This window comes from Micropterus salmoides, unplaced genomic scaffold (genome assembly GCF_014851395.1).
Source record: "Micropterus salmoides isolate LMB-PRFRI ecotype aquatic unplaced genomic scaffold, ASM1485139v1 Ms_hic_scaffold_15, whole genome shotgun sequence".
Taxonomy (NCBI): domain Eukaryota; kingdom Metazoa; phylum Chordata; class Actinopteri; order Centrarchiformes; family Centrarchidae; genus Micropterus; species Micropterus salmoides.
In genome coordinates this window covers 13,708,911-13,721,916 of record NW_024040596.1, presented here as the reverse complement: position 1 = coordinate 13,721,916, position 13,006 = coordinate 13,708,911, and the positions used below count along the sequence as shown (strand labels likewise).

At 39.9% G+C, this 13,006-nt stretch overlaps 1 protein-coding gene across 1 annotated transcript; it reads left to right on the top strand.

The window, feature by feature from the left end:
• The first annotated feature begins 1,062 nt into the window (after positions 1–1,062).
• On the top strand, positions 1,063–12,736 carry ifih1 (interferon induced with helicase C domain 1). Its single transcript, XM_038720437.1, has 16 exons — positions 1,063–1,605; positions 1,889–2,060; positions 2,643–2,783; positions 3,357–3,410; positions 5,115–5,341; positions 5,958–6,168; positions 7,247–7,464; positions 8,001–8,102; positions 8,240–8,363; positions 8,482–8,697; positions 9,232–9,488; positions 9,584–9,733; positions 9,863–10,024; positions 10,109–10,302; positions 10,487–10,580; positions 12,125–12,736. Exons 1-16 carry the CDS (start codon positions 1,171–1,173, stop codon positions 12,332–12,334), a joined length of 2,967 nt encoding a protein of 988 aa, XP_038576365.1. The 5' UTR covers positions 1,063–1,170; the 3' UTR covers positions 12,335–12,736.
• The last annotated feature ends 270 nt before the right edge of the window (positions 12,737–13,006 follow it).

Sequence of the window (13,006 nt, the reverse complement as noted above, 5' to 3'; positions counted from 1 at the left end):
TGGAAAATTAGTACTTGCGCATAAACAGGCCCCAGAGAGGGTCTTGTGCCTATACAACCAATCCAAATGCTAAGTCCGCATCTTCATGTAAAACTAACCATAACATCAACGGATCATTTCGTTTCCCTGTACTGTTTTTGTTGGCAATGTACAGTAAAGTTAAAATGTTGTTAGACAATTGTTAAAAAATAAATACATCGAATTGCCAGGAAATTTTATTTTTTTTAACTGAGTAAATTATATGAGAAACTCTTTAGCAAAACAGTAGTACATAATGTTTGTTTTGAAGGTGTGGGAGCAATAAATGAAAACACACTTACAGTTGTTTCACTGGATTTCCCTTTTTTTTGTCCATATTGTGGGTGTATTTACAATGAAAATACTGTTTTTACTTCTACAGTATATCCGGAATAAGAGAGACATAATGACATGACTTATCCAGGGGGCTCAGGATGAACATACAATGAAATGCCAGGGATTATTAATATGATGATCTGCTAACCTCACAATAATCACCACCACCACACTACTAGAATAAAACTACACTGTACTATGAATTAAGAGAATAATGTAGGATACTCGTGTGAAGGAAAGGGGATGTAAATTAGGCTATGTGTAATATATTTATACTTTATTGTGTTTAGAATTGACTGGCAAATAAATTCTTGATTGTTTCAAAAGGAAAAACAGAACTAGGCCTGCAGTTACTAAGCAGTGGACACAGGAAGATTAAGATGCTAGTGGCAAAACCACAATCAAAAAATACCTGCACTGAAAATTTTACTCAGATAAAAGTAGGGGGATAGTGGCCTAAACGTACCTTTAGATAAAGTTCCTAAAAGAAATTTATAATATTATGATATTGATACGGAGAAAAATACATTGAGAAAGCTGAGTACTAACAATAGTCATTATATCACCGTTAGAATTTTTGAAACATTTGGCTTTGTGTTTAAGTCATATACAGTAACATGTTTGTAGGCCCACCTTCTATGTTCCAATACTGACATCTAGTGGCCAAATTAATTCTTGTGATTTTTGGAGAAACGAAACTGAAAGAGTTTCATTTTTCTTGATGAAGTGAATCATCGTTTCCGCAGCCAGTTGTATTTCATGAAGCCATCCTTCCTCACAGCGCTTTGATCGGTGTTATCGGTTTGGTGGGTCATAATGGCATCTGATGACGATGATGTTAAAGAGCGTCTCATTGAAGACTTTAGGCCGAGGCTGAAGGAGCATATTAAAGTGGAGCAGGTTCTGGATTATATGCATTCTATCGAAAACGAGCAAAAGGAACAGATCAGACAGAAAGCGAGGAACGACGGTAACCCAGCGGCTGCGGATGTCCTCGTTAGTGCAGTCCTCAAGAAGCCACATTCTCCCGGCTGGTTCAGGGAGTTTGTCGACGCGTTGCTACATTCAGGTTGTGAATATGCAGCCGACTACATGCAGGTCAATCCCCCAACACCTGAAGTGGAGGCAGAGAATGATAACTGTGTGCAGCTTATTCGATTACTGTGTCCCAGTCTTGTGGATATGAAGACTGAAGAAGTGTGCGAACACTGCACCTCTGCATGCCTGATTACCGAGGATGACAGCGATATTGTAAGTAACGTTACTGTAGTGAAAGTGGGCTGTCAGATCCATTGCTGATAGTCTCAAAGAGTCACAATAAGCATTCATAATAAATGTATAGGACACATTGTCAACACATGTAGTCTGTGTTATAAGCTACAATTTAAGTGTGTGTACGTCAACTCCCACTAGACATCTTTTTGACCACAAGATGGCAGACAAATGCACTCATCTGTTTTGCAGAGCACTACGCCTCACTCTGATTGCATAACCAGTCTAACTTACTCCAGTTCTAATAATGCTCATGCTGTAGATTCGCACCGCAACAACAAACCGAGGGCGCAGGGATGGAGCCCGTGAACTTCTGGGAAGAATCGTGAAAGGTCGACCAGGGTGGTTTTCTACATTTCTCAACATTCTGCGTGAAACTGGACACCAATACCTGTATGAGCTGACTGGCGGGTCACCTGACTGTGACAAGCAAGGTGACTAATTTTACAGGAGCACACACCCATCATAGGGAGCGCCCTTAGGCAGTCCTAATAAAAAAAAGTATGTGTTTGGAAGACACTTAGCAAAGCATCTCTACATGATTGACTACAGCTGTAGAGTGCTTACAGTTCAGTTCAACTTTATTGTCAGACTCAGAGTCCATTCGAGAAAAAATACAACACAAAGAAGGTACAATACAGACATTAAGATAAAAACATTGCTATTTTTTTTTTTAACAAAACAGCTATACCATTGTTTCCATAGGGGTGACTGGTGTCATACTGGTAACACTAAGACTAGGATGGCGTTGTGAGAATCATTCAGTCGACAAATAAATGTGTAGGCTATCAGATTTCTCAACAGAGCCTGGAAAGTGTAGACTCACACATTACAGAACGTTTCACTTGCACTTCATCACCTAGGTATTTTAGGCTGCTTGATTCTGGTACATTCAGTACATTCTGGTTTGCCTCTACTTTAAAATGTTTGTATTGTGTATTTAACCATGTACAACACTTTGTAACTCTGTTTTGATAAGTGCTGTATAAATAAAGATTTTATTTATTTCTTATTAGGCTCTGATGAGAAACTGCCTTCGGTGAAAGATGAACCTACAGGAGATGAGGCTGCCACAGATGAGAGTGCAGCAGCACCTGAAAGCAGCGATAGACCACAGTTAATAGAGATCAACATAAATGAGGAGCCTCAGGATGCAGGTCCTGATTCAGAACATATTGAACACATTAAATCAAACTGAATTCATACTGTCCAGTTGGCAGTTACCAAAATTACCAAGCACCTATCACCAAGTTACCAAGCACCTATTTTCTCTCGCACCCTGAGCGGTGTCTGTCCATATAGTTCATTTATGTCAAAAAGGTATTATAGTGACATGTTCATCTAAATTTTTGCAATTAAAGTAGATAAAAAGCACTAATGACATATGTCAACTCTGAATAGCTTCCAATGAGAAATGGCTCTGTTGATTATAATGGATAACTGGGGCGTTGCTTCTTGAGAAAGTTTTTTTCAAATGTAATTTATCAATGCTTCAAGAACCACACACAAAATTTATTTCCCCTCTCTTGTATTGGAGACGCAGAGACCCATATCTCAAAGCAGCATCAAGTAAATCTGAAACTACAGAGATAACATTCGGGATGAGTGGTAAAATTTTCCTTTTTGGTTGAACTGACCCTTTAGCAGCTGGTACTCCCAACACAATGAGGTTAAGATTCAACCTTGTCTTTCTTGACTGTGATTTTTATACCTCTGCTATATCTTTTCAGATTTGTACCAAGGAGCAAGTCAACTGCTGAACAACTTGGAGCCCTCACAACCAGGTGGGACTAATTCAGGCTCGCTTACCCTTGATACTGTTGACATTGTCTAAGTTTCATAGTAATTGGGAGCTTTGTTCTAACTCTGCCTGAGGTGTCGACACACAAACACCAAACTCAAGTCTCAGTGAGAAAAATGTCCACTGGATCTGTAGATGCCATATAGTATCATAAATGTGGGTTTGGAACATGTTGTCTGTCCCTGCCTGCTTGTCACCAAAGAATATGTTCCATGTGTGCACAATGATGAATCACATTGAGGTCAAAGAGGACAGAGCATAGCTTCAAATGAAAACCACATGCTGAATCTATCTTGGCAGATTGTAATGTAAAGGAGAAGGTTAACTCAAGTTTCTGTGGAGGAGGCCTTTCATTTATACCTCTATGCTTATATCATGCTCAGTGCTCCATATTATTTCAATAGCTACTGCATCAGCATTGTTTCTCGTTACACTGTGCTCATATAAAGTGCCTCTCTGACATTGTGTTCACATAATAAATTATTGCCTTAGGGATAATCAAATCAAAGCAGAGGTTGTGGACTAATGAGGCAGTAGAAATAATTATATGAAATGAAGAAACAGAGGAAGTGTGTTTTTTTTACAGGTTACACTACTGTTTGTCATTGAATAATGCCATAAGCCTGACTGGTTGGCCAAAGTGCCTGGTTTAAACAGAAGGAATTACATGTAAGTGTTTTCCACCAGCCAATGAAATGAGTTGCATGTGCAGAATTATTTGTTGGTCTTCTGACATTTGCTGCACTGTATCAAACAGAAAAATAAACCTGTGGGGTTTCTGTTCTTATTTGAATGGTATTAAACATAGCTGATTGCTGACTTTCCACCCTATAAGAAGTTTAACATCTGGGAACTGCTGGTAAAAGCTGTTGTAGTTTAAGCTCTATCTCTCCATCAGCACAGACGTGTATTTACTTCCATGTTGTTGCTGGGAAAAGCACTTTAACCTTTGGCATACCAAGTCTGAGACGGAAAATTAAAAGCTGTCTGCACTGAGAGGAAAAACAACTTTCTGGGGGTTTGAACTCATAACTGGGGGGGAAATGTGACTTAGTTGAGGGGACTGGGTTGCAGAGAGGGGGGTGCGTGCACATTGTGCATGGTGCCTTAGTCATGTTTTATCCACAGCCTAGACAGAGCAAATGAGTCATAGCCTGCCAGCGACTTAAAGTCTGACTAAAGTACATCATAGTAAATCTGCTGCCCTTGCAAACAGGAAAGAAGGACACAATGTTGCTACAGTAGACATCAAGAACAGGGAAAACACTGATGAAATAACACTGATGAAATGATACACTTACAGAAACAGTTTGAGAAAATCTGAAGTGATAAATGCATGCAGATGTGGTACAATGGTGCCTCTCAGTGACGTGGTTTATAGTGCACATATAACACTTAACTACCTAAGACATGTGGTTTATAGGTGCTCAGCTCAGTGCTTTTGTTTGTGTTTTATTTTTTTTTGTAAGTGTTCAGAGTGGACTGCAGTGTTCATTGTGTGTTTTTCAGTGCATATGCACACTGTACGCTTTGCCTTTTTATTGTCAGCATTAAGAAAACATTTAACTATAACAAACAGTAGGAAACAATGATTAGCACAGTCTCTTCCTGTTAGTAATGCCTGTTATTGTAGGTTGCTGACATGGACAGAAGCTTTATCTGTCAGAACCTCTGCTCTGCTTTACAGATGGAACTGACTCAGTAGCAGCAGCCACAGGCCCAGAAAAAGACGATATTGTTCTTCGAAACTATCAGATGGACGTCGCTAGGCCTGCGTTGGAGGGGAAAAACATTATCATATGCCTCCCGACAGGAAGCGGTAAAACCAGAGTTGCAGTTTATATTACCAAAAAACATCTGGACTGCAGGAGGGCAGAGAAGAGACCAGGGAAAGTGGTCGTCCTGGTGAACAAGGTACTATAACCTAAAGTCTGGTATACCTGACTTGTCTTGCACTATTATGGTAGCCTACTTATGTCCTTTTCCGATCCAAAGAAAACATTTGCACATGTGGGTCACCCCACCGCAACTGACATGCCATAATGTTTTGATATTCCCCTGCACTTTGCTGGTATTTGGCCCAGCATTCAATCTGCTCTGCACTGGAAAGAATTCAGAAATCAAGGTTTTCCAGCTATAAAACTATTTAGTTAAGTTTTAAAACAGCTGGGGAAATAGTGATTATATGTGATTGAAATGCCTCATGGTTCATTCTTGAACACCTGAAAGAACAGAATAACAGAATAACTTGCAATTCTATGTGGAAAACAATGAACCACAAGATATTCTAGCTCATTGCACAACTTAATTGAAACCCTACCTGAACCAAAGTGAAAAGAAAACGGTCCTTCCTGGACATGTTAATCTGTGCCAGACTGTTTGTCAACAAATTCATTACACAGCGGTTATTGTGGTGATAAACAAACACATCTTCAAATTAAAAGCGGCAATTTATGAATAGAATGCGGACATTTATTTTTTTTGACAGTTTCTTGACTTTGTAGTCATAATCTGCTCTGTTTTCCTGCAGGTTCCTCTCGTCGAGCAGCATTATTCCACAGAGTTCTTGCCATTTTTGAAGCACACATATAAAGTGGAGAGAGTCAGCGGAGACTGCCAGCTCAAAATCTCCTTCACAGAGATTGTGAAGAAAAATGACGTCATCATTTGCACAGCCCAGATTCTTGAGAATTACTTGGAGAGGTCTAACAAAGGAGAGGACGAAGGGGTGGACTTAAGCGGTATGATTTTACAGTGTGATTTTCCAAAAGAATCCAACACAGGAACCTTTCTTTGGCTCAGTAATTTCCTTTTGCCTCAGTAAACTTGATCGCCTAAAAAAAACAAACCAGCATAACACTGATCAGGTCACAACATCTCTACATTTCTTAAAGAGGCTTCTTAAAACCTTTAGACTTAAACCAAAGACACTGACAGGCACTGGAATAGAAAGCCACTCGGAGGACTCATATCATCTCCCCTGATAATAGCTGACAGGATCTTGTCAAAGTCTTCCGGCTCTGCTGTTCACTCTTGTTGGCACTCACCAGTCCAAGGTGGAATAGCCACCTCAGTGGAACATATGCTGTTTGTTGAAACGCCTGAGAGCGTGTCCTTTTTTCTTTTTTTTTCTATCTCCTGCTTTCCAGGCCACACGTCTGTTCAAGCCATCAGTGTGTGGCTGATCAAATTCACATGAGAGCTTCTATCTCCCACAGTACATCAAGCTGCCACTCTCCATACTCTTTCCTCCCAGGGGCACATTTGTACCACTCTGGTTAAACTTGCACATGTGAAGGATTATAATTCATCATACTTAGACTTTTGCAAAATACGAGAAAAAAAAATAATTATAGATGCTATTTTTGAAGTGGTTTTCCAGCATTTGTTATTGTGTGGCTTAAACTGCTGCATCAGGTTCCTAGAAAAGTGCTGGTTTGAGTGAGAGGATATCTCTTACTGAAAGATGTTATAATCTGTCTGTGAAAATCACATCTATGCATTTAAGAAACATAAATAAATGACACAAAAATAGCACTGCTTGGCTGAGAAAATTGTAGTGAAATTTTGTCCTCGGACGATAATGTTATAGTAAGAAATGCAGAAATGTAAATGTGTTTTTTTTTTTATTAAAGCAAGCTGTAATCTTGACTGAGCAATATTCTTACCAAAGAATCTCCAAACAAACCCACTCACCATTTATTTTCTTTTGTTACTCCGTGTTGCTTTTTTACAACTAGCATATCATCCAGAGACTACTTTGTATCGCATTTAATGCATTCCCTCACATATTTGTTGTCATGTCTTCTGCTCATTTAGATCTGACACTGATCGTAATAGACGAGTGTCACCACACTCAGAAAGGAGGAGTCTACAACCACATAATGATGCGCTACCTGAAGCAGAAGGACAAGAACAAAAGGCTGAAGAAGGAGCAGAAGGAGCCCATGCCCCTCCCTCAAATCCTGGGCCTGACGGCCTCACCGGGGGTCGGCGGAGCCACGAAAATGGAGAAAGCTGAGGAACACATCCTGCGCGTAAATACCATCCTCAGCTCCCTGTCTATACCTTTGTAGACAGAAATGTTAGCAATCTACTGTACCAACACCAGATACCATGGCCTCAAAAAATCACTGAAGAGATAAATTCACTTCTTTGGACACAATCTAACTATTATAAGAATTCATTGCAGAGTAGTTTTATTGGATCAGTTAACACTTTACAGCTGTTGCTTTAAGAATGTCCACACGTACTGCATTCACCACAAATAACATAATTTTCTTTTTTTTGTTTCACTTTTTCATCTTTTGTTCATCTATATCCTGCCCCAGTTTCTCTGCTTTAGTCATCGAGGAACCGGTCTATCCAGCCAAGCTGTTTCCAATGTTCCACATAGCTCCTGCATGCAGGGCAGCCATAAAGTTTCCAACTGCCACAAAAGTACAAAATCCACAACAGCCTTTTGGCTTTAACTCCGTGCCTGAAATGGAGACATTTAGTAGAATTACCCTAAGACACAGGTGTCTGATTTTGATTAATTCTAACACTGTAAATCTATGTTACTCTTTCATAGATTTGTGCAAACTTGGATGCTTCCAGAATCATGACAGGGAGCCTTGGGACATACACAAAGGAGCAAAGGAAAAGAACGGAAACTGTTGAAGACAGAAAAGAGGTACATATGTCAAACAGGAGATGATTTCATGATTGATTTTTTTAAATGAACTTTATTTAAAAGTATTTTTTTTAAAACGTTTTCTAAGGAATGGCACAAGAGTGTTACGTATGATATGTGTTAAATACTGTTTTCAGGATCCCTTTGGTGATGTCATTAAGAAAATCATGAATGCCATTCATGCTCATGCTCAGCTGAGCCCCACCTGCGACCTCGGCTCTCAGAATTATGAACAGTGGGTTGTTCAAAAAGAGCGAAACGGTGAGCACAAGTTTTTTTGCTCATCCTCAGGGATACTGACCCTTTGTCCAGATTCCCTATTTAAAAAGCAAACTCACTTGCTTGAGGGGATCTAAAACCTTTTCTCGATCCATTTTAGCTGCAACAATGGAAGATCAGAAAGTGCGTGTCTGCGCAGAGCACCTTCGGCAGTACAGCGAGGGCCTGAATCTCAGCAACACCATTCGCATGTGTGATGCCTTCAATTTCCTGAACAAATACCACGAGGAAGAGATAAAAAGAAAAACAACACCAGACGAGGAGCACAAAATTCAAATCACAGCAACTGAGAGATTCCTCTTCAATTTGTTTAAAGGTATTGTACAGTAGTGTGGGGCAAAAGATCCAACGACTTGGTGTGCTAACAAGAAAATTTAAACAAAGTTGTCCTTGACTTTATTGTTGTTACCAATACTGTTCTGCATGCTTAGTCGCTTAGCTGGTTTGCTTAGCTATGCATAAAGATTGGAAATGGGGGAAATGGCTCACTAACCAGAACCTCTTAAATTCACTAATTAACATATAATGTCTTAATCCATACAGTACAGATATACGCAGAGTTATGTGATGGATTATTTCTTGTTCAGGACCAACAAATGAGCGTTTTAATTAAAAGTTCTATTAGGTGATTTGTGGTTACGCCCTTTTCCTGCTTCTTTGCTAAGTTGGGCTAACCAGTTGCTTGCTGTTGCCCTATATTTACCAGGCAGACCCAAGAGTGGCATTGATCTTCTCTTCTAACTCGGCGAGAGAGCAAATAAGCCTAGCTCCCATGATGTCGAATGATTTCTTGAACCTTTAAAATGACGCAAAGAATCGACCTCAATTCTTTGAAATTTATGCCTTGCAGACAACAAGGAAGAGTTGCAGAGGCTCGCAGAGAATCCAGAGTATGAAAATGGCAGCCTGTCAAAACTAAGATCTAAAATTCTGCAAGAGTTCAGCACCAGGGAGGAGGCCAGAGGGATAATTTTCACCAAAACACGGCGCAGCGCCATTGCTCTGAGTCAGTGGATTCAGGAAAACCCTAAGTTTGCTGACATTGGCGTGAAAGCATCATATGTTATCGGAGGAGGAGACCAGAGTGTTGTCAAACCAATGACCTCTGTGAGTGCACATTGCATTTGCTTCAAGCATCGTACGCACTTCGAATCCAATTTACACTTCCTTAAATCTTCTTTATTCAAATTTGTGTTAATCAGGCAGAGCAAAGGGATGTGTTGGCCAAATTCCACAATGGTGAAGTGAACTTGCTGATTGCAACCACGGTGGCAGAGGAAGGTTTGGACATCCCAGCGTGTAATTTTGTTATCCGATATGGCCTTGTGACCAATGAGATAGCTATGACTCAGGTCAGTGATGCCAAATGAGTAATGACTTGTTGCCGTGTTTTAATGATTAACACTTCTATGTATATATAATAATTAAGGCACCATTATACTGTGTAAGAGCTGTATTAAAGTGGTTGCTTACAATTGCAGGCTCAAGGCCGAGGAAGAGCAGAGGACAGCAGCTACACTCTGGTCGACGTGAAGAACTCTGGGGTGGCTGAAAAGGAGTGTGTCAATGAGTACCGCTTGAAAATGATGAACAAAGCCATTGAAAAAATCAGAGCTTTAAAACAAGCGGACTATGACAAAAGGGTACGTTTACATCCAACTTTCTTTTGTCAGTTAAACTGAGACCCACATTTCTGTGTTCACAGTGATTTTTCTTCCTTTTGTCAGATCTTAGAGTTTCAGATACAGGCTATAATGGAGGAGAGGGTGAGGATGGTAAAGAAGAAGCAGAAAGGCATAAAGACAGAGAACCCGTCCAATGTGAAGTTTAGCTGCAGAGGCTGCAGCAAACATGTCTGCAGTGGCGAGGACATCGAGATCATCGAAAACATGCACAGAGTCAATGTTACAACACAGTTTAGGTAGGAATTACAACCCCCTTTTACATTCTTCTGAACTTTTTGTTCAGTGTTTGTTTACATTGTGTTTGTTGACATATAAACTTAATGCCAGAGTTGCAATGATGCTCAGATGATGAATTATACCCAGCTTGCTTAGCAAAGTCTTCCAAAGTCAAATACAATACTTACTGTTACTTTTTTACAGCAACCTTTTCATTCAGAGAGAAAATACTTCACTTCAAGAGCGACTTCTAGATTACGAGACCAATGGCTTCATAGCATGCAAAGACTGTGGGCAGGTAAATGTCTTTCAGGATTTTCAGTTGGAATTGTTTAGAGAAAACCAGCAGATCATCTAAAACTTAAAGGAATCGTTCAACATTTTGGGAAATTCACTTATTTGCTTTCTTGCAGAGGGCTAAGTGAGAGGATTGAGACCACTCTGAACCTAAGCCATGTAGTTACATGCAGCATGGGATCATTCATAGGGACTAGTTTCTATTCTGGTTTGCACATGTCGGGAATATGGAAAAAGTAGGAAGTGAGTCAAAGCTAGTCATCAACTGTAAAACAAGTTCAAGATGGGGGAGAAAATTCCTCATATGAGAAGTTTTCATTTAAGGCCGTGACTCACTCCCACATTATGTTTTCTCCCAAATTAAATTTTAGCAGAATGCACAAATGGCATAAGATAAGATATACCAGGGGTCGGCAAATAAGTCTGGCATCGGGCCAAATTTTTTTCAAGTCAATTGTCAGTTGACTATTTATATTTCAACATTTATTGTGTGTGCAATTAGTTCAGTTTGTACTGCATAGGACTCCCGTTCGGAGAGTTGTGTGTTCAATCCTCATGTGCTGAACAAGTATTTATTTATTCCTTTTTCAAAAAATTTATTGTGTAGAGATCATATTACATATTACAATTAAGCATGAGCAGGGGTGTACACATCACAGCAATTAGTCTACATCAACCAATGGACGCTTATTTTCATGTCCCCAGTATCTCCAGGCAGAGCAAATTCCTTCTTTTCTTATTCAGGGGAATTCATCTCACCTTTTTCAGTGGTTTTTTCAGAGGTGTGTCAAGTAAGCCAGATACTCTTGAATTTCCTTCAGAACCTTTCAAAGTAAAAGCTCTCACTTAAAGATGAGGTAAAGTACTGCTGCAAATATGTTCTCGTGCTTTTATTTTGTAGGCAAAATCACTTAAGAGGAAGTGATTAGATGAGTAACTTTTGCTGTCATGACTGAGATCTGTTTAAGCACCAGCTTTTTTTTTTTTTTTATCAAAGTAATCTGGCCATGGGCCGCGGGCCGCCAATTGCCGGCCACTGAGATATACCTTCATTAATCTCCCATAGGGGAAATTCAGTTAGACATAGCAGCACAGAGGAATTTAAAAGAACAGATACAATAAAAGTAGAATCAGTAACATTCTACGTAGATGTATAAATATATACACACTGTTTACACACTATATAGGCCTATAATCGATAAACAATAATTATTTACAACCAGATAAATGTCAGAAATATAATCAAAAATAGAGTTTGTCAGTTGGGTGATGTGGCATTGTGGATGGTCCGGGGCTGAATGAGTCTGTGGGTGAAGGTGATCCTGAGCTGCCTCAGCTCAGCAAGTGAGCTAGTCTTCCTCACCAGCTTGCCCGGTTTTCCACCTCCCCAGCACACAGCAGCAAAGAAGATGACACGGGCTAGTACTATAAATCTTAGCACTCCTTCGTGTTATTATTGAACAAGCCTCTGCTTAGTCGACACACAGGCCTTCATGTACCACCTAATAACCCCTTTCATGTTTTAACCTCTGATTTTGGTTGCAGAGATGGGGTTCCATGATGCTGTACCGTGGGATCGACTGCCCCTGCCTCCACGTGAAAAACTTTGTGGTGACAGTCAACGGAAAGAAGATTAGCAAATGCACCAAGTGGAGCGAGCTTCCCGTCAAGTTTTCCGACTTCGACTATGCTGAACATGCGAGCCAGGTGACACAGGCCTCAGATGACGAAGAAACAGAATCGATGACTTCCTAGACTCACTAATAATCACGTGAACAGTGTCCTCTGTTGTATTCTTATCATAACTAAATGGCTTGCACTGCATACAGTAGATTACTGTACTGTACACTGGTAAATGCAATGCTTCCTTTCATCATGATAACTTGAGTCACTGAAGGTGGTGGATTTCAGCGTGCAAACATTGTCCAGATCATGCACAGTATTTTTTGCTTTTCATTGGTGAAAGGTTTATTTCATAAATATGTATGGCTGTCAGAAATAAGAATTTGCCCTGGAATTGTTAGTGTATTGGGTATTATCTGTTAAATTTACTGCTGAAATTCTGTAACAATCATAAATGTATAAGTGTGCATCACTCACACAAAATGAACTGGAGGGAATGACTAATAAATAATAATAAATGATTTTCCCCTCAAATCCCTGTGGTCTCTTGATATGGGAGCCACTGAGCCTGTGATAGCCCCTCAGAGGCCACCTGTCAACACACATGCAGACACACAGGTGCTGGAGATTATCCATTAAATCCAAAACGTTCATGAGTCATGACTGTTGAGCCAGTCAGAGCTGCTATTTTTAGAGAGATTTTTTAAGAATTATTTTGGCATACATATACATAACAATCACATTGATTGCCTGGGGCATGCACAAACATGCAAGTTGTAGCCTAAGCCAGTGTTATTTGGCCAT

What these genes read in the sequence shown, in the direction of transcription:
- ifih1 (XM_038720437.1), top strand. Translation starts at nt 1,171, where the DNA reads ATGGCATCTGATGACGATGATGTTAAAGAGCGTCTCATTGAAGACTTT. An exon ending in TGAGGAGCCTCAGGATGCAG is followed by an intron (nt 2,784 to 3,356) that starts GTCCTGATTCAG and finishes ATATCTTTTCAG; the next exon opens with ATTTGTACCAAGGAGCAAGT. An exon ending in ATGAGATAGCTATGACTCAG is followed by an intron (nt 9,734 to 9,862) that starts GTCAGTGATGCC and finishes TTACAATTGCAG; the next exon opens with GCTCAAGGCCGAGGAAGAGC.